General features: G+C 34.1%; 1 protein-coding gene across 1 annotated transcript in view; it reads right to left on the minus strand.

Annotated features, from left to right (window-relative positions):
• Window positions 1-267: 267 nt before the first annotated feature.
• HDAC2 (histone deacetylase 2) overlaps window positions 268-22,422 on the minus strand; it is a 31,108-nt gene continuing 8,953 nt past the window's right edge. Inside the window, exons 2-14 of the mRNA XM_079938632.1 lie at window positions 20,414-20,526; window positions 19,299-19,416; window positions 17,306-17,380; window positions 16,693-16,831; window positions 14,550-14,691; window positions 10,671-10,763; window positions 10,481-10,589; window positions 6,655-6,795; window positions 6,301-6,409; window positions 5,512-5,642; window positions 4,410-4,565; window positions 1,711-1,768; window positions 268-625 (exon numbers count right to left, since the gene is read on the minus strand). Of these exons, the coding sequence (XP_079794758.1) occupies window positions 595-625; window positions 1,711-1,768; window positions 4,410-4,565; window positions 5,512-5,642; window positions 6,301-6,409; window positions 6,655-6,795; window positions 10,481-10,589; window positions 10,671-10,763; window positions 14,550-14,691; window positions 16,693-16,831; window positions 17,306-17,380; window positions 19,299-19,416; window positions 20,414-20,526 (1,415 nt within the window). The 3' untranslated portion in view covers window positions 268-594. The remainder of the gene's footprint in view (window positions 626-1,710; window positions 1,769-4,409; window positions 4,566-5,511; window positions 5,643-6,300; window positions 6,410-6,654; window positions 6,796-10,480; window positions 10,590-10,670; window positions 10,764-14,549; window positions 14,692-16,692; window positions 16,832-17,305; window positions 17,381-19,298; window positions 19,417-20,413; window positions 20,527-22,422) is intronic.

Here is a 22,422-nt window from a genome sequence, read left to right on the forward strand (position 1 = left end):
TCAGAGATAAATTATGATAATGAGATATCAATCTTCACCAACATTGACTGGTTAACCTATAGAGGACAAGACTGAAGAACTCCTATTACATTAAGAAATAATAATTACTGTAAATACAGTAATTTCCTCAAGAAATAGTTTATGGATGTCTTTGAAGTTGCAAATCAGTATCTTCCACCTCTAGTGTATTCTATTTCTACAGAAACAGTCATGTCATTAGCCTATGAAAAAAGACTCCATGATGTAATAAACAGACAAAAGACAATCCAAGTACAATTTTTTAATAAAGATAATTACAAAAGATGGAAAAATCAGCTCAGAACGGCCAATTACTTCTTTAATAGAGCAGTTTTTTGACATAATAACACATCAGTTTTAAATACTATCACATAAAGCATGGTGGAGAAAAGAAATTTTGCTTCATAATTAGAAAACTCACAATAAAACTTGCCAAGAAAAACAAAACCGAAAAAAGCCATTTTGAAAATAAATACAGTCCATGCCAAAGTAGTATAAAATGAAGCCAGAAGTCTTCAAAAAGAAAACATTTTTCTTCCCAATATTTCCTCACTGAAAGTGATGAGACTCTCAAATTCAAGGGTTGCTGAGCTGTTCTGATTTGGCTCTGTTAAAAGAGGCAACATGAAATATTAAAAACAGCACAATCACCACTTAAATGCACCGACCAATGGATCAGTCTTCATTGAGTCTTCATTCTTGGCTCGTACCAAGAAACACGTTAAGCTGATAGTGCCTTGAGTGTTTTTGGAGTACTGACTGCCTTGATCTTTCTAGTGGTTCTACAATCTATTCCAAGTCATCCTATGAAGGCTAGCACAAAATTATGTGTGGCCAAGCTTTTTACATGCTTTCCAACAATAAACACCTCAACTATGGTTTTTAAAAAAATTATGTACGGTTTAAAAAACAAATTATGTTATGCTAGCCCAGTGCTTCTTAAATTTACCTGTCTCACAACACTAAAAAATCATGTATGCAGAAATAAGAGCACCATGAAAGACCACGAGTGCCTATATAAAAGTTAACAGCGGGCTTCCCTGGTGGCACAATGGTTAAGAATCCACCTGCCAATGCAGGGGACACGGGTTTGAGCCCTGGTGTTGGAAGATACCACATGCCACGGAGCAACTAAGCCTGTGCACCACGACTACTGAGCCTGTGCTCTAGAGCCCACGAGCCACAACTACTGAGTCCGCGCACCTGGAGCCCATGCTCTGCAACAAGACAAGCCACCGCAATGAGAAGCCCGCGCACCGCAACGAAGAGTAGCCCCCGCTCGCCCCAACTAGAGAAAACCCGTGAGCAGCAATGAAGACCCAACGCAGCCAAAAATAAATAAATTATAAAAAAAAGTTAATAGCAAAACAAGGCTCAGATAAATTATGTTCAAGAATATAAACTGATCTATATTCAGCTATAATACTGATTATTACCAGTCTTTGTAATTCTTTAAAAGCAAGCTACATAAATGGAAAATGAGAAAGTAGATGACATATAAACTAATAGTTAAGATATACTGTCTTATGCACCATTACAGACTAAAATTCAGAGCATCTCACAACAACTTACTGATATTCCAGGTTCAGTTCAGTACTTCTCAAAAGAACACATGTACACCCACCCCAACCCCAGTATGTGCTCATTATTTTTATAGTATATGAAAATTACTAGATAAAGAATATAGTTTACCCTTTGGTATCTGTTTTTTCACCACTGTTGTCCTTGGACTTATCTTCTTCTTTAACATCTAAAAACAAAAATTGGGAAAAGATTAACACCTACTTTGAAATATAAAGTGTATACATTTTATTTTAAAATATATCTTACTTAAAATATAAAAAACTGCCATATACAATCTTACTATTCATGAAATCAGTAACTAAATAAGCTTTGTGTTAGGTGCTGTACTAAGTGACAGAGGTTCAAGGTGTCAATATAACACTGTAGTCCTGCCTTTGGGAAGTTTTCTTCTATAGGATCACAGCACTACAGCCAGGATATGTGCTGTGAAGAAGTCCAGCCTACAGACGTGAGCATAGCACTGTGGGAGATTAGGAAAGCCTACGATGAAGAAGTGATGTTTGAGAGACATTCTGAAGAACGAATAGTTTTTGGGTGGGAAACAGGGAGAAGTATCTTGAACAGAGGGAAAACTTAAAAGGACTCTGAGGCAAGAAGGAATTAGGCTGGAAGGAAGAACTGAAAGACCAATGTGGCTGGAGTACTGTGAGAAGGGGACAGAATTAGATGAGGCCACAGACAAAACAGAGGGTAAATTCTATTACTTATGTAACCATTAGTTTTTTTTGTTTGTTTGTTTTGTGGTATGCAGGCCTCTCACTGTTGTGGCCTCTCCCGTTGCGGAGCACAGGCTCCGGACGTGCAGGCTCAGCGGCCATGGCTCACGGGCCCAGCCACTCCGTGGCATGTGGGATCTTCCTGGACCGGGGCACGAACCCGTGTCCCCTGCATCGTCAGGAAGACTCTCAACCACTGCGCCACCAGGGAAGCCCTAACAATTAGTTTTTAACCCTCACTATATAAGTACCAAAACTTTACCATTAAAAAAAAAATTATGAAACAGGAGGAGCAATACTACCTATTCAAGATCACTGAAACAAATTAGCCCAAATGTACCAAATTTTTTCTTTAGATAAGCAAATGAACCAAAGTTGTGAAGCACTGATTATAATACAAACACATGGCAATATGGTTACTATGACATTTGTTTAGGCTTCTGGCTTAATTTAGGATGTGCAAATTTAATAATTCAAAGTGCCAAATGGGATGGAGGAGGGAGGTAGAGAACAGAAACGTTCCTAAACTTCAGGTTTTGAACTGCAGATTTTTAAAAATGTTTTCTATGGTAATACTTCTTTTATTTGTAGGCTGCAAAATTTTAACAAATGCAAGACCCTATAAGAAGAATTTCATTACCAAATTTCATTACCGTATCAGTAACAAAAGTATTTAGGAACTACTATGAGATTAATCCACCACCCGGCCATTAAGCCAGATCAAAAAGTACTCTCATTTTTAGCTTAAATAGCAATGAAAGATAAGCACCATAGTGCACCCACTTTCCTGTTTGGAAGAAAAAGCACAGAAAAGATAAAGATTTAAAAACAGGAAGAAACACCAAAATGGAAAACAAACAAACAGAAAAACCAGACAAGACAAATTAACAGTAAGAGAAAAAAATACTAGAAAAATCCTACAACTAAAGCTAAGTCCTTCTTACCTCCATCACAGCTGGAATTTCTGGATGTCAATCAGTACACAAGAGTAGACTGGAGCCATCATTGTAATACATTGGGAAGTTAAAATTATAAAACGGTAGACAGAGAACAGTAGCGTATAGAGGAGTCAATCCACGAACAAGAACAGAACTAGATGTGTCAGACATGCTACGGATTCCTAACTCTCTAGTAAAAAAGAACATGAGAGCCAGCTTACTCACATAACTTCAATATGATAGGAAAAGGATGTTGGACCAGTATCTCTGAATCAGTTTTCCACATGCTACAGGGTCAAAATTAACAGGTCAACTAAAACCTGTGCTCATCACCTTTACTTGCATATAGGTATCAGGTATCCATCAGGAAATGCACCAAGTGCAAGAATACAGATATTCAGCACATTGCATTCTCTAGCCATAAGCAGCTCAATCTAGCAGAGATATATATCAAGTCCCTAATGAGGTGCTATAGTACAATGTGTTAAATAAAATAAAATGACCCAGGTATGTGTAAGTGCTCTGGAAACTCAGATAAAAATAACACATTCTGGTAGCAAATTCAATGCCCTAAAGCATCTATTTTCTCAACAAACTGACACAGCATTTTAAAAATTAAGACAGCAGAAAGTATTATCTCCTCCCAACCCAGTTCCCAAATCCCTTCCCATCTCTGCAGCTTTTATGTTTCCTTCATATAATTTCTGAACAAAGGCTATTCTCTGAGCCTTTTCAAAATAGTGAAACTGGTCTAAGGATAGATAATGTGACTCTTCTGTGTTTTATTCCCATCAAATAAAGTTACAGGTAGTTACAAATTATCTTAGAATTTCAGCTCTGCTCACAGGCTACATATGGATCTATAACCGCTTTGTCCTCTCTCTTACCCAATCTATATCATAGTGCAATGTTCACTATTTTAAGCCTATGTCGTCAAGAAGAGATAGTTTCCTGTAATATAAAAACAAATGTGACTAATAGCATTCAGAGAGCTCTAATTAAAAGAGCTTACTTACACGGGGGGAAGAAAAAAAGTCACCTACTTAGCACACTCACCCCCTCCAATACTTGCATCATTGACTTCAGGATCTCATAAAAATTGCAGTATAGCTCACTCTCAAAAACTTACAATTAATCAAAAAATAAATCTGACCTGTTTTTTTGTCCTCCGTTTCCTTCTTGTCTTCTTCAATTCTAGCTTTCTTTGCTCCTTTCTTATGATCAGCCACATTTCTACGACCTCCCTCTCCTTCGTCCTCAGAATCTGAGAATTCTTCATCACAAGCTATCCGTTTGTCTGATGCTCGAACTGATACATTAAAGATTTTTAATAAAAGTTTTGACAAAAGCAGTCACAGGTTTTACAATTGTTAAGTGCACCCCTCTACAAAAGAACTAGCCAGTCACCACATTTAAAAGTAAGGATAACAGATTTTAAGATTAGAACTGAATGCATGGCTTGCTAAATACTGAAAATTTAGCTTTAGGAAGAAATAATTCAAAGAAACAAAAACATTTGCAGATCTCATAAAAAAACAAACAACTTTAGAGGAAAAATACTGTTTTCCTGATAGGTAGTGGGAATGATGTCTTCAAATAAAAAGTAATCCTTATTTCAGAGCTGAGTGGAAGTAGAGAAAATAAAAAATATCATAAACACCAAGTATGTTAGAATGTCTATACCGTGATAGCATACCATTATGCTATAAACCTACGAATCATATTAAGTGGAATTAGACTGTAGAATCAAACAGAAGGTGCTTAATGTTATTCAACTCACTCTACATAAGTGCTTAATTTGTGGAAACTTTTGATCATATATGTAGTCAAATAAACTGAAATGGCTGATACTCCAATCAAGCTTTGAGACATAGGAAATTAAATCCACATAAGATTAAAAAAATGGTAAAAATAAAGACAAGTAATGATAGTGTGCTCATGAACAGGGGTCCCCAACACCCCGGACCATGGACCAGTACCAGTCTGCAGCCTGTCAGGAACCAGGCCACACAGCGGGCGAGCGAATCAGTGAAGCGCCATCTGCTGCTCCCCATCGCCTTCATTACCGCCTGAACCATCCCCACCCCGTCTGTGGAAAAACTGTCTTCCACGGAACCAGTCCCTGCTGCCAAAAAGGTTGGGGACTGCTGCTCATGAAAACATGTGAAGTCCTTGGGCCACCAAAACCTTCAATTTATAGTATTCTTTTAATAAACCAGAAAAATGTAACAATACACATCAAGGGACTATCTTACTAGAAATTCTCTTGTCTGGATCTTCTCCATCTTCATCTCCACTGTCTTCATGAACTGCATCTTCTGGAATAGCTTGCATTTGGACTCCAGGTGCATGTGGCAACATGCGTAAATTTTCAAATAAACGCTGTCTAAATTACAACATGCGCAGTTATAAGAAAAAATATTTTCTTTCAGGTTCTTTTTAAATGTAAGAGGAAACATTATGCAAAAAATTGCATCTTTTATCTAGCTTAACCTATGAATTAAAATAGTAACATTTACTGAGCACTGATACTTTACATATTATTAACCCGTTTAATCCTCAAAATTTACAGGATAGATACTAACATCCCCCATTTCAAGAATGAGGAAATATAAGCACAAAGGCAAATTAACTTGCCAAAAGTCACAGAGCTAGTGTGTGGTAAAGAGAGGACACAAACCCAGGTCTGTGTACTACAATGTCTCTCTAAACACTCTGTTCTTAGATAAAGCTTTATCAAATTGTTTCAATGAAAATAAATTTCACTTTCATACGTAAGGTAAGAAAATATAAAATTTATAGTGCCCCTTTCAATTAAAAAATCCATTTTAACTAATAGAAAATAGAAATATTTTTGAGCTATGAATCCCATACATTTTCCATTATTTTATAAAATTAATCAATAACCTTAAGGTTTCAAATACTTTTGACAAAGGAAATACCTATGTGTAAAGCTAAAATGACCTACTGCATTTGGCCCTCTAAAAACTCCTAATGCTGTATCAAGATGAAATGTTTATCAAATCAATTCAATGATGTCTTACTTTATCTTTTCCATATATTCTGGAGTGTTCTGGTTTGTCATGTTTGAAGGACTAATATGCAGTTTGAAGTCTGGTCCAAAATACTCAAAGTAATCATTATATGGCAATTCTATCAAAAACAATGAAATAAAGTTACATATTAAAAGCTCAATTTTCACACAAATCCATGCACAAAATCCAGATTCAAGTTGTGAAATATTTCCAGAGATGATGTTTAAAAGTGAATGCAAAATGAATTCATTAAGTGACTGCTCTCCTATTTACATGGTTTTGGAATTAACTGTAATCACCTAAACATCTTTCTCTATGAATTGACAGTTCATCCAATAAAGACATCAAAATAAGAACACTTACCATTGGGAATCTCACAATCAAGGGCAACAGCAGTCTCGTATGTCCAACATCGAGCAACATTGCGGATTGTGTATCCACCTCCCCCAAGCATCAGTAATGGTAAATTGAAAGTTTTTACGACTTCTACACATTTAGCATGACCTAAAACAAAGAAAATTTGGGTAACAATACATCTGCACATTGTAACAGTTGGAAAAATAAATTTTAAAAAGATAATATAAACAATACTTTACTCAACCAAAATGGCTTTAATTATGTGAAAATTTCTAGTTTAAAACTTTTATCAATAAAACACCTTTTATGCAATGATATAAAAAACACAATAAGACATAACTGGCTATGTCAGCAAGTGTCCCTGATCAAATATACAACTATATTAATATTAAAATATGAATATAACACATTTTATTAATGTGATATGAAGATATTATATTCCTGTGAGGTTACCTGGAGGAAAAAATAAGTGAGGTTGCAATGAAACATTGTATAATCTAATCTAAACTGACTTTTTGTTACCACTTTCCTCCATAGACATATACAGAAAAATTATGTAAGGCTATACAGGTTTAACTATAGGTTATCGTTAGGCAGTGGTATTATGGACATTTTTCTTAGCTTACCTAAAATTATAAAATTAATATCTATTACTATTATAAAAAACTTTAACCAATTTCTATGTGTAGAAATTTCAGTATAAAGTAAACCTAACATGAAAACAAAATATTTCCTTTGGATGTCATAGTTTAGAAATCAGTTACGAGTTACTAGTAACTTCTTATATTATCATCATCATTCAGGAACACAAGTCAATGTTTAAAGCAAGAAAAAAATTCTTCAATTATAGAAGAAATTGACGTATGTTGAATAATATTTTGGAAAAATCAAAACAGTACAAAGAAAAAACTACCTAAAATTCTCATCCAAAGATAGTTTTTTGAATATTCCTTTCCAATTCTTTTTAATTTTTAAAAGCTTAATGGTATGTTTTCTTCATGTAACTATACTGTGAGCATTTTCATTAAGTACTCTTCAGTAGTTACGTTATATGCTTTGTGACCACCTAGAGGGGTAGGATAGGGAGGGTGGGAGGAAGGGAGGTGCAAGAGGGAAGAGATATGGGGATATATGTATAACTGATTCACTTTGTTATAAAGCAGAAACTGACACACCACTGTAAAGCAATTATACTCCAATAAAGATGTTAAAAAAAAAGGGTACACAAATATGTACAAAATGTGAAATTATGTATAAGGACATAAAAAGTGTAAACACATAAACATATAACATATATAAAAACATATACGTATATAAAAACAGTTATATTATACGATTCATAACCCAACTGTTATTACTGCAATTATGAAAATTCAGGCTTCTTATAATAAAGGAAAACTGCGTATTTTTTAAAGATGAAATAAATAAATAGTTAACAGTAAAGATAGCTGGCTAAACAAAGACATTTACTTTTCTTTCATCTCAAAACCTGATAAAAATGATTATAAAGGAATTTTTTAAAGGCTAAAATTTATAAAAATGAAGAATGGGAGCGCATACAACAGTATCAATATAAAGTAAGACAGAAAGGAGACAGACAAGAGGTAAACTGACTTCAGCAGTTTGAATTGAAGCTGGCAGTGGAGAAAGCTTGGAATCAAGTTTGACATTTGGGATTGCAAATATCTTTACATGCTTTATACAACGGATATTCTATCAGTCAGTTGAAATATAGATTTATAGTAAGAGTAAAATAAAATGCTGTAGTTTGTGATTATGAAAGCTATTGCTTTTAAGTACGAAGGCATTAATAACTTTCAAAAAGTTAAGAAAACTGACAGGTTAATACACATCTTAAGAGTACATTAAGTAGATTTTAAGAAGATTGTATCCATTTTGAGGAAACAGATGGTTATCTGCACATTATTTTCAACAATAGGAAACTGCTGCTTTTTGGCCACTTTTGACCTAGCAAGAAAAGGGGCAATTATTTCAAATTGTTCAACCTAATATAAGCAGAATAGATTGATTATGTCATAATTCTAATGCTGGCTGGCATAGGAGCTATTGTAACATCAAATAAAATAGCCTTTAATACCTGTATTTAGTTATTAAATTCCATTTAGGCCAAGAGTTGTTCTGGAAAAAGTTCTACTTGAGAATTCTTCACATTTTATGAGAGAATTCAAAGCAGAACATGAACTTGTTACCTAAACGTTCACAAGGAAAACAACTCTAAAATCATGTACAATATCTGTGAAAAGTCAGAAGGCTGTTCTTCATGGAGGTAAAACGGACAGAACACTTGATCCATGTGAATATAATGTACTAATTATAAATACTGGCAATTTACTAATGAGTAAGGAGAAAACTAAGGAAATGACAAAATTGTATGGGGAAAAACAAGGTATGCAAAAGGAAATTGAATAAGCTGAAACATGCTTTAATGTTGCTGGTGATGCCATTAACACTGAATACCATGACCAAAATTCTGGTCTAAATACCAGATTTCAATTGTAAAAATGGAAATATTGGAAGGGTGTATGCATGTGTTGGGGACAAAGTGGTGGCTCCCTCTTCTTTCACAATGGAAAGTGAATATACAAGGTTAAAATGAAAAATAATAAAGCTTGGGGAATTCCCTTGTGGTCCAGTGGTTAGGACTCTACGCTCACACTGCCAAGGACCTGGGTTCAATCCCTGGTCAGGGAACTAAGATCCCACATGCTGCATGGTGCGGTCAAAAAAAAAAGAAAGAAAAGTTTATTTATGTTATTTAAAGAAAGGTAAGCACCAAAAGAATCAACAAAAATTGTTGAAAATTATGCTAAGTGTAATATGCGGAATCAAAAAAACAAATGAACAAACATAACTAAACAGACACAGTCATAGATATAGAGAACAACAGATGGTTGCCAGAGGGAAGGAGAGAAATATATGAGGGAGATTAAGAGGTACAAACACTGAGTTACAAGATAAATGAGTCACAGGTATGAAATGTACAGAGTGGGGAATACAGTCAATAGTAATATAATATTTTTATATGATGACAGATGACAACTAGACTTAGCATGGCGATCATTTTGAAATATCAAACCACATGTTGTGGACCAGGAACTAACATAGTGTTGTAGGTCAGTTATATTTCGAAAACAAACAACAAACAAACTCATAGAAAAAGAGATCAGATTTGTGATTACCAGAGGCAAGGAGTCAGGGGAGGGGAGATTAGATGAAGACAGTCAGAAGGCACAAACTTCCAGTTAAAAGATAAATAAGTATTAGGGATGAAATGTACAACATGATAAAGATAATCAACACTGCTGTATGTTATAAATGAAAGCTGTTAAAGAGAGTAAATCCTAAGAGTTTGCATCACAAAGAAAAATATACATATTTTTAATGTATTTCTTTAATGTTGTACCTATAAGAGATGAGTGTTCACTAAACCTACTGTGTTAATCATTTCATGATGCTGAAATCATGATATTGAAGTCAAATCATTACATTGTACATCTTATGCTCACATGGTGCTGTATGCCAACAACATCTCAATAAAACTGGAATAAATAATTAAACAAATAAATAAAAGTTTTAAAAAAAGAAAATCGCTGCCTTGGTTGGTATTGCAACAAGCCTTACAAAACTACTCATGTATGAATATATACATAAATTTGACAAAATAAAAGATACATACATATGACAAAAACCCATAAAAAACACATGGCTCCCTGTTAAAATAGCAGGTAAAAATTAAATGACAACTTTTATAGGAGGTTCTTAGGAAGAAAAAAAACTTTCTTCCTGGAATATCACCCTTCAAATTGCTTACCTTTGACTGTCAAATTGAAGCAACCAAGTCTATCACCGGATAGTGAGTCTGCACCACACTGTAGCACCACAGCACTAGGTTGATACATCTCCATCACTTTTGAAATAATCTATGTACAAGGTAACAAATGTTAATGTCTCTAAAAAACATTTTAGAATTCCTTTTCATTTTTGAAAATAATAATACTTACAGGCTTAAATATCTGCCCATATGATTCATCATCTATACCATCTCTCATTGGAAAATTGACAGCATAGTATTTGCCTTTTCCAGCACCAATATCCTAAAATACATAGTTAAATAGATCTCAGAGAATATATCATAATAAAAAGTTTGACATATTTAATTATTAAAATATTTTTAAAAGATTAAAAGACTAAGTAACAAAACCCAATTCTTAATTCATCTAGTAGGCTGAGAAAGGAAATAATACAGAAAAAGTACATACTACAACATTTATGGATGGCTTATAAAGCTGAAAAGAACCAATTCCACTTAATCTGTAATGATTATATTGGGGAGAAAAGAAATTTAACACAGTTAAAGGCAATTTGAAGTTAAGTATTACCCAAGAAATTTGTCATAAACAAAATACACATGACAACTTTATAGGTAAAACTGTAGGAAATATAAACTCTGAGCCAAAGAACCCTGCAGAACAATTGTCTCTAAAGTAGAATCCTTCTTGTGGCTCACAATCTGGTACGAGTTTACTTATAAGACTTTCTTGAAGTTTTAACAGTTGCAGACTAAAGCATTGAAATCTGTTCTTTAACTGGGCTTGAAATAAATTTTGTTTCTACTTGTTGAATAAGTACCACTCTAGGCATTAATACCTCCCAAAAGAAGCAAAGGAGAGAAATTGAGAGCTGGGTTCCAGCTACACACACACATGCACACACATACACACACACACACACACACACACACACACACACACACACACTTAAAATATACATACATGTACTATATACTTATTTATTTGTATATGTTATGCATGTGTATATCTATGTATGTGTATGTTCATATAGATATATACACACATAAACAGCTGACCTTTGAACAACAGCAGGGTTAGGGGTACAGACCCCCGTAGAGTTGAAAACCTGAATTTAACTTTACAGTCTGTCCTCCATCTCCATGATTCTGCATCTGCAGATCAACCAACTGTGAGTTGTTTAGCACTGCAGTAATTATTGAAAAAAATCTATATAGAAGTTCAAACCTGTGTTGTTCAAGGGTCAACTGTATATTCCTAGAAGATACGGCTGAGACATTTCTACAAAACAGTGCTTTAACTACAACATCAAAGGATTGGGGGTAACTGATTCTTACATGTTTTAAATTACAGGTGACCCTTAAACAACAGGGTTTGAATTGTGGGTCCACTTACATGCGGATTTTTTTCAATAAATGTATTGGAAAATTTTTCTGGAGATTTGCAACAACCTGAAAAAACTTGCACGTGACTACAGTCCAGAAATATTTTTAAAAATTAAGAAAAAGTTAGGTATGTTATGAATGCATAAAATACATGTAGATATACATATACAGAATATGTTAACTGACTATATTATCACGAAGGCTATTAGTATTTATGCTTTTGGGGAGTCAGAGTCATATGCAGATTTTCAACTGCACAGAAGTCAGTGCCCCGACCCTCTCATTCTTCAAGGGTCAACTGTATAATGTCTCAATATATATGAATCTTTAGAATTACTAATACAAATACATGTTCTTCCCTTATCTCTCATGGAACGATCTCAGCTTGAATCCATTTTTTTAAAAAGCATAGCTTACCCTTCAATATTAGAGTTATTATGATCCAACTTTCAATGAAAAAGCATGAAATTACACACTCACTCCTACAATTTTTCTTAAAGAATCTAAATTTTTATATAACTAAATACAAACTATACACATGTGGACAAACTTAAAGAACAGTAAACCCCTAGACTTCTGCACTGAAAACACAGATGGAATACATGTTGACACTAAGATTTCACAATACAGAAAGTTGGTCAGCACTTCTCACTCTAGCTAAAGGCTGGTAACTCAGAACTGGCCTTTGTTGGACCAAGTTTTATACCTTCCATTTCTTACTCCACAACTACTACTTTATCACACCTTTGGTTTTTTTTCTTCCACCTAGACTACTGATCTAATAAATGCAAGCATAGTTCTAACAACAATCTAAGCTTAGAGTAGCCTTCTTTTCTGATTTAGAATGAATTGTCAGGTAGAAAAGGTAATGTTTATTAAGTTATGCTTGAGTTTCACGAAAGTCCAAACACAACTACACATATAATGAAGCAGTTAATTTTAGTTTCCTAAATTTGGGGGACACCTTTATAATATGCAAAAGGAAAAAATTTTGACATTTTATACAGGGAGTATAAAATCCTAAGAAAAGAGATATTGAAAGTCATTCTCAATCTTTTTTTTTTTCATTCTCAATCTTTTTAAAACACATATTCTCCAATATTTTCTAACAACTTCAAGTACACTGTCAGAAATTAAAACAGAGGCTTCCATTTGCTATTTCTGAGATTATTAGAATTGTATTGCAAAGACACTATCTTTCTTTAAGCTTAAAGCTGGAAAGCTTTTGCTTCATTTCTACCAGAGTGCAATGGTTATACACAAACAAATTCTACTGGTTTAGAACAGTGGTTCTCAAACTTTAGTGTGCAGAAAAGAATCATCCAGAGTACCTAAAGTCTGAGAATATGTGCTTCTAAGTTCTCAGGTGATAGTGATTCTGCTCGTTTAAGGATCAATCTTTGGCAACCACTGGTCTGTAAGATAAGACCAAGTGGGGAAAGTCACTGAATGAGCTAACATGGCAAGAAAGAACTGCAAATATAAATTATTTTAAAAGCCACATAATTTAAACTGAAATAAATGAAACAAATGACCTCTTACCCACTTATAAAGTAAGGTTTCACCATCTGAATTCTTACTGAAAGAGCACAACCTTGTGATCAAATAATTAAGTCATACATTTGAAGACTACTTTAAGGTCACTCTAAACTTTTGGTTGTTAAACTATAAAGACATACCACAGATCTGAAAAACAACCTTAACAAAACAGCTTAGAACCAATGTTGAATGCCATGCCAAAAGAAATCTCCCATATAATACAGCTAAACTAAAAACAGCTGTTTAAATTTCAGAATAAACTTCAACATGTTTGTAGTTTGGTTCAAAAAACCAAACCTCTAGTATAGCAAAAACAAAAACAAAAAAACCCCACAAAACAACTTCAAGAGCACCAAATGAAAGAAGATAACAGAAATATAGAAATAAATGCACTTAATGTAATAGGCAGGCAGGATAAGCTATGATATTCTTTCTCTCCCCAAGGCGGGGGGGGGGGGGCGGTGGTGGGGGTGGCGGGGGGAGAATATACATACATTACAAATTTCAGGGTTTGAAACCCTGACCAATTAAATAAAGACCAATCATAAAAGGAGGGCAGTACAAGAACCTTAAAAAGACTCAATTATTTTATTCCACCAATCTTTATATTCAACAGCAATACAGGCTACCATCAAGTAGGTTTTGAAGATTCAAACTGAACATCAAGAAAACTGCTTCGGGCTTCCCTGGTGGCGCAGTGGTTGAGTCCGCCTGCCGATGCAGGGGACACGGGTTCGTGCCCCGGTCCGGGAAGATCCCACATGTCGCGGAGCGGCTGGGCCCGTGAGCCATGGCTGCTGAGCCTGCGCGTCCGGAGCCTGTGCTCTGCGACGGGAGAGGCCACAGCAGTGAGAGGCCCACGTACCGCAAAAAAAAAAAAAAAGAAAACTGCTTCATGCTTTGTGGATGTTCAGAAATATTTATTCAACCAAAGAAAAAAGCTCAGCAAAAGAAAGCCCTTTAAGTTCTCGTTGAATGTTTGCTTGTAGTCAGCAAAAGTGAATTCCAACAAATGTTATAGCATATAAAATCACTAATCCTTCATACAAGATTCAAATTAATGACTCAGAAAAACATTAGTTCAGGTGTAAGATTACTAACCTCCTAGGTTAATCTCATAATATTTATTCAGACAATTCAGTCTTACCCTCAAGTCTCCTGTTCCAGGAAAGTATTCCCCATATTTATGGAATGATACAGTCATTACACGATCTGTTGTATAAAAAGCTTCTTCAACACCATCACCATGATGGATATCAATATCAATATATAAGACTCTCTGATGATACCTGAAAACAAAACCTTAAGTAAGTTTCCAAAAAGGTTTTAAGACGGGAAAAACCACCATGGATTCAGGAAACCTATTTTTGAGCTCCTGCATTCCAGAATGTTTAATCCCTTCTTTTCTTTACTTCCAGCCTAAGACACCATTCAAAGAGACCATCCTGAAGTTACAGTTTGAGCCTCAGACCTTTAAATCTTCCCTTTACACCCAATCTAGGTGAGAAAATGTACTTACTCTGTGAAATCTGCCCTATTCTGCTTTAAAAACATAGTATATGTTTCTGTACATTAATAACTGAAGATTATAGCTCACTTAAGATTGTTACTTTAAAACATCTCTCTAGCATATCTTTAGTATTATAAAATAGGGTTTGCCAATCTATGGTCCATAGGCCAAATTCGGACAATGGCCTCTTTTTGTATAGCCTTTGAGATAAGCATAATTTTTAACATTTTTAAATGGCTGAAAAATACAATCAAAATAATAATTTTGTGATATGTGACAATTAAATGAAATTCAAATTTCAATGTCCATAAGTAAAGTGTTACTGAAACATGGCCATGCTCGTTTGTTCACGTATTGTCTATGGCTTCTTTTTTATTTCAACCGAATGCTTGTGACAGAAACCACAAGTGGTATTCTCATCACTTCACAGTGCTGCTTGGAGAACTACAAATTGCAGTAAAATTCGAATGCATTTTAAGAGCCACATGTATCACCATACTGGACATCTTATGACCAGTGCATACCCATGTCAAAACAAGAAAAAAGGAAAGTGAATTTCATATATCATCCTTTCAAGGCACAATGAAGTGAGGATTATTATGGAATTAAATGGCAGAGCACTGTGTTTATTTTACAATAATACCACAGCCATGTTAAAAGAATACAATACAGGCTGACATTACCGACTAAGCACTCACAAGAATATCCTCAACTCGCAGGAAAGCAACATTCAGAAACTTGGAAAATAAAAACCAGAATGTCTCATCATAGACTTTCTTAAAAAAAGAAAAAAAAAAGTGTGAACAAAGTTAAATGTCTGAGTGGCTCATAAGCTGTTTCCAATAGTCAATTAATTAAATCAAGTTTGCACTAGTTGAAGAAGTGTGTCCAGAGAAACTACATTAAACCTGTTAAGACTGTTAGCATGCAGGTAAGAACTGCTGCTCAGAGATGAAGACACAGCAACCAACATCAACAGTGAATTAAAAAACAAGGCAAATGATTTCAAGGGGTTTTGCTTGGCTCTCAATTAGTCAATTGACAGAGATCAGTTGTTTATTGAAGGAGTCAATACCTAATTTTAAGTAACTGAAAAATTAGCCTTTATAAATAGTATGCATGGAATAACTTCAGGCAAGAACATTTTCAAAGTTAAGAAAAGACCAATTTGTTACAATCTGAAGTAGAATCTGCTAAGATGTGTTATAACTAATGAGGGTAAAAAATCTAACTTTGTAAATCTCCAAAATCACAAATACCGCTATAGATATTGCTCTCAAACTGCAGTCAAGAATAACTTTAACTCCTGTAGCAACTTAGATGATTATATCCATTAGCACAAAACCCCATTCTATGTGGAAGCTAGGCAGTTAGCTGGTCTCATTCAATAGGTAAACAAATTTCCTTTAACATAGGTTTCAAATTTTTGCCTTCAAAAGTTAAAACTTACAAAATGTTAGAACATAAACTTCTCAGGTCATGTCATTTTTCATTAATTAAAACTATACCTCCAATCTAAATTGTCAAACTACTTCTAATGTTTTTTAGAAAGGTACTTAATGGAGCCTCAAACATTGATATGTACTTCTCATTCTTAATAATCCAAGGACTGGGCAAATTTCCTGTATTTTTACAATGGTTTGGAATGAATCCACAGATGATGATTCACCATTAACTATTTTCAACCCACTGTTCACTTTTATTTTTTTAAGCCATAGATTTTTATTGTTTTAAATAAAACACTTTTTCATAGGAAAAACATCAACACAAATTAACTTACTTTAGTAATTCAAGGATGGCAAGCACAATATCATTAACATAACAGAATCCTGATGCTTCTGATTTCTTAGCATGATGTAATCCTCCAGCCCAGTTAACAGCCATATCAGTTTGTTGTCGGTTTAACTTCACAGCCCCAGCTAACAAACAAGACAGGGGAGACTTTTAAATGTTTAAGATAAAAAATTAGTATAACTAAACAAAAGCCCTAGTGGAAAGAGTATGCCATGCATAAGCAAATAAGCAAGAGTATAAAACCATAAAAGGATCATTATCAAGGGCACTAACAGTTTCTCCTTAGATAACTATTTTCCTATAGTTGTGATCCGATTAAATAAGAGCACATAGATGGAAAGGAGTAGTGACAATGGTAGCTAGAAGTCTCTAAGTGAAAATGCAACTGAAGTAAAAAACTGAAAATTAAAAAAAAAAAGTTTGAGACATTAAGATCCCAAAACATGGAGGGGGGCTCAGCTAAAGAAAACTGTACTCTGCTAAACACACTTTTTGTTATTAAAATCCGCCACTATTAAAACTTGTTCTAAGCAAATAACCCAAAAGATACATACCAAGTTTAAATCAACTTTCAAATTTGACCAAATCAGGACACTTACCAACTGAACCACCAGTTGAAAGCTGACAAAACTCAAAGAGCCCATCAAACACTGGACAGTCCTCTCCGACATTAACTGTGGAAGATGGATTTCATTAATTTCAATTCATTCTGTGAATTAATGAAAGCCTTTTCTTACAAAAACTGTTTCCTACAAATAACGTTTGTTTGATGCAATCATAAAACATACACAGCACAGCAGTAATCTAAAGTTTGCAATTTTATCCAAGGCAGTTAAAGTGTTATATGTGAAATACCACCACCAATTCTTAACATGATTATTTGTGGAATATGTCTGCTTTATTAACAAGAAATCAATAGCTATCAAAATATAAAAGGTATTTGGTGTTATTTAATTAAAACATGGGCTTAAATTTTCCAGGCATTTCTCCTTAAATATACGACAGTAAATTAATCAAAATTCTAAAAACTTTAAATAAGTAACTTCAGTTGCTTTATGATTTACATTCTTTAAAACTCCTTAAGTACACAGAACACCCAAAACTTTGAAATCTATTTTAGTGACTACCAAAAAGATGTAACAGTTGGTTCCCTACGTCCATGGTTAGCATTGATCTTGAAAGATGGTAAGAATTAACTAAGCTCATGACAGCCAAGATACAGAAGAAATATTTAAGGCACAAGGAGACAACACATGCAGATATACCACACATCATGACATATTTAGTTCCTTAGTACTGAATGAAAGAGGAACTAAATATGTCGTGATGCATATAACCCATTCTCAGTTTCTCCTCATCCCTTAATTTATATCCTCTTCAAAAAAAGGGTCATTATTTTATGTAGCTTTGCACATCCTTAATTCATTGACACTATAATGAATAAATTTTAGCTTCCTGCTATTCAGATATGATCAGAATCTTAATACAATTCAGTATTATGTAAATTTTAAACCAATCCTGTTAATTCATTTACCTTAGGGCTACCCATGACTTAATCTAAGCCTGAATCCCCACTGAAAAAACAGGGACAAATAATATCTATTTATATTACAGCATTTTATTGAATCAAATGAGATAATCTATGATAGAAATGTACATGAAGTTCTATGAATTTATGAGATGTCTAGCAACTACACTTAATTTAGTATTATTGAAACTGTTCTTTTTTTTAAAAAATCATTACTGAAGTCCATCAATAGAAACATCAATGAGAATGAATTCCAGTATCAAGCTTTAAAAGACACTGTTCCAGTCATTTTAGAATGACATTTTGCATTCCATCTTCAAGCCAACCAATCTCTAATAATAAAATACCTTTTATCTACAAAAGAGAACACTATGTAGAAGAGAATCAAAAGCTCCACTAATACAACAAAGGGAAGTACAAATTATATGTACAATTGTCCCTTGGTATCCACAAAGGAGTGGTTCCAAGACCCTGAGGATACCAAAATCTGGGGATGCTCAAATCCCTTATATAGTATTTGCATACAACCCATGGAACATTCTCCCATGTATTTACATCAGCTCTAGATTACTTACAATACCTGATACAACGTAAGCATGTAGTTGTAAATTCAATGTAAACAGTTGCCTACAGGAGGCAAATTCAGTTTTGTTTTTTGGAACTTTCTGGAATAGTCCAGATTAACTAAAGCACCCAAACAGAAGACAAGAGGCATACACACCAAGCTAAGGCCAAAGTACAATCTTTTTTTTTTTTAATGCAGGGGAGTGAGGTCTCCCCACCAATATCCATTATCCCAAAGTTAACAAGGAACCAAAACAAAACGCAAAGAAGATCCAGATAGCCCTTTGGCAGTCTGGCAGACCAACAAGCTTCAAGTAGGTTTTTTGTTTTTTTTTTAAAGTAGCTTTAGTATTGTTACATGGACTTTTTAAATCAGTAAATAATTAAAACAATATTTTAGATCAGGAAAATACCTAGATTTGGATAACTAATTACAAGCTTCTAAAAGTACTCATTTATATTTATCATTACTAATATATACTTTTAACATAGAAACATACATCTCTGCATCTGCTTACTATACTCGGACATGTTATCTGGTCTTATTGAACGTAGAAATTTGATGTACTCATCGCTGTGGTATTTTGTCATTTCTTCAGCAGTGGCTTTATGGGGCCTCTGTGAAGAAAAATAAATGTCAGAATTGTGGAATTACAACTAGTAACATCAGGGTTACCAAACACAAAGTATACAAGTATACAATTTCCCCTAACAATACTCTCAAAAGAACTAGGTCTGCCAGAACAAAATAGATAAATTCCAAAGCAAATCCAAATTTATACATGTGTGTTTTAGAAAATAGAAATCAAATCCAAAGATAATTCACATTCCTTTAAAAAGGATTAGGCAGGCCTAACACCAACTATGAATTAATCACTCCTTTTATTTTAGTGGAAATAGGTCAACCCTTCTAAAGACTAATCCACGTTCATAAACTCTACTTTCTCTTATTTTCTATCACAAACCTCCTGCTCTATATCCAGTAATTTCATCAATGACACACTTCTGCCACAAGGCTTCCTAACTGAAAGTCTTATCCAACTCCTCTTCTCCAAATGTCTATAATCTGAAACAAAGAAGCTCACATATATTACCCAACATTGTTAACTGCTTCAAGTTTTTCTCTTCTCCCCAAGTGGATAAGAATTGTTGCATCTTATATCTGTTTATCTATACTCCCACATCTTCTACAAAATAGACACTTTGCTTGCTCACTAATACAGTGTTCCTATACGCCAACAAATATTGGTAGGATTAATTTTCTGCATAATTCTTTTTTAACAGTCCCAGGTCAACTCTTCAGCAGCAGACAGGTCAATAATTATCATAACAAAAATATTTAGTATGCTAAATTGAGTTGGTCTCCAGTTATGTGAAAACCTGGGGAAGGGAAACTGTTTTTTAAAATGGTTGAAGGAATAGGGGAAAAAAAAGAGGCCACAGCTCCCACACTCTCAAGTTTTCTCTGAAGAATAAAACAAAAAGAGGAGTTTCTGTTTTCTTCCACACCTTTTCATCTGCTAAATGCCCTCCAACTTTGAAAACAAAGTTTCAAAGTAGTGGTTTAAACAAACAAACAAACAAACAGTGAATATTTACCGAAAGGTATACTCACATATATTTCCATTTTTCTATACAAGCCATAATTTAGCAGCAAGTTATGGGTCATGCGGATCCTATGAGGTTTCATGGGATGACCCTGTCCGTAATAATAATTTCCAATATCACCTAAAAGAGGAAAGAGACAAAATGAACAATACAGACAAAAGAATCTTCATGAACTATTAAAATTTATGTGTCCACCATTAGACGACATTTATCACCTAAATAAGCTTTATTTGAAATCTTAAATAATAATTTTAGATTTTTCAACTTTCAAACTGTATTAGAAAACCAAGATCCTATGCACATTTTTACATACTGATGACTCCATCAATACATTATGTTTGTTCAAAGATTAAGGCAAGCAAGCTTTTCTGATTTTTAGTTTACTGAACTTTCTTATTTAGGATTAGCCCAAATAAAATACTCTTTACTCACTTACAAAAGTTTTTGTTCCTTAGAGTGATACCTGCTTTTAGTATTTACTGGCAAATTTAGATGCTTAAGGTACATTCTCTGAGTTTCACCAGTATGACTTAAAAATTTTATAGCAAATATTGCTTCTTGGATGATTCTCTGGTGTGCCAAAAATCCTTTATAGTTGGTATTATCGCGGCTACAATGTTTTATATATCCATATCACAGTCAATAAAAATTTTGGTAACTGAAATTTGGATCCTAAATAAAGTTTTGCTATGATGACATATTTATTACATTTTTCAAGGTAATAAGGATATTTTTTCTCATTCTTCACAATTAAAAAGTTATAATTCCTAACCTATCTTTTTACGATATATATTACATCCCAAGGCCTTAAAACTGACACGTAAGATTTATTTCAAATAAAATAACACCAGGGCTACCCTGGTGGCGCAGTGGTTGAGAGTCCGCCTGCTGATGCAGGCAGGTTCGTGCCCCAGTCCGGGAAGATCCCACATGCCGCGGAGCAGCTGGGCCCGTGAGCCATGGCTGCTAAGCCTGTGCGTCTGGAGCCTGTGCTCCGCAACGGGAGAGGCCCGCGTACCGCAAAAAAATAAATAAATAAACAAAATAAAAACACCAAAATCCCAGATTTTTGTCTACCAGATTTCAACAAAATTAATACTTTAAGGTAAAGATCCAGTGTTTCTATAATAAAAAGTGTTAAGGATGCCACTTAAATATATACCATTTTTCTAATGTAATGGGCAATTTTTACAACAGCCTTTATTAGAAATTACCTTCAGTACTAATTCTAGTTTTTAAATAATCAATTCTAAAATTTTGTTAGGATAGCCAAGCTGATTTTAGTGGCTTGAAGTTAATCATTTAAACATGGGTTCATATAATAAAAACTAGGGATAAAAAATGCCATTTACTCCCCTTCTAGATCAAAAAAATCTTTCAAAATCCTGCCTAAATACACACCTTTTTTTGTTTGTTTAATGAAAACTAAGAATTCAAAACCTTTTGCTTCTCTCTTCCATATTTTTGGTAACAGTCCAGGATGAACATTCACTTTTATAACATAGCCGTTTCTAATACTACTACTAATTGATTTTGTTGGTACCGCACCTCTAGTTTACTTAACTCTTCATTTTCAACACAAGCTCTCTTCTGAAAACAATTCATATATACACGTGGTCATTTAAAAGGAAACTTTGTTTTAAAGGTTTATGTTTTAATTGTTTATGTTTATAAATTATGTTTTATGTTTTAATTTTAAATTTTAACCTTTCTTAATCTGTACCAACAGTAAAGCTAAGACAATACAGACAAGTAGCAAAGCAGAGCTATGGGGACACTCCTCTGCATTTATCACAATTCAGTCTATGAACGCAGGAAACAAACTACCTCCCAAGCTATAAAGCTCCGCTCTACATCGTGGTAGTACACATAAAGTTCCTTGAAAGCAGCCTGGTCTCAATGAATTCTTAGATGTAGAAAGCCCACTAGAGACACGAAGCATCATTGAGCTAAGGTTAACGCAAGGAAGGTATTTCTAAGTTATCATCACTACCAAAGGAGATAACGAGAGTAAGA

Source organism: Stenella coeruleoalba, assembly GCF_951394435.1.
Source record: "Stenella coeruleoalba genome assembly, chromosome: 12".
NCBI lineage: Eukaryota > Metazoa > Chordata > Mammalia > Artiodactyla > Delphinidae > Stenella > Stenella coeruleoalba.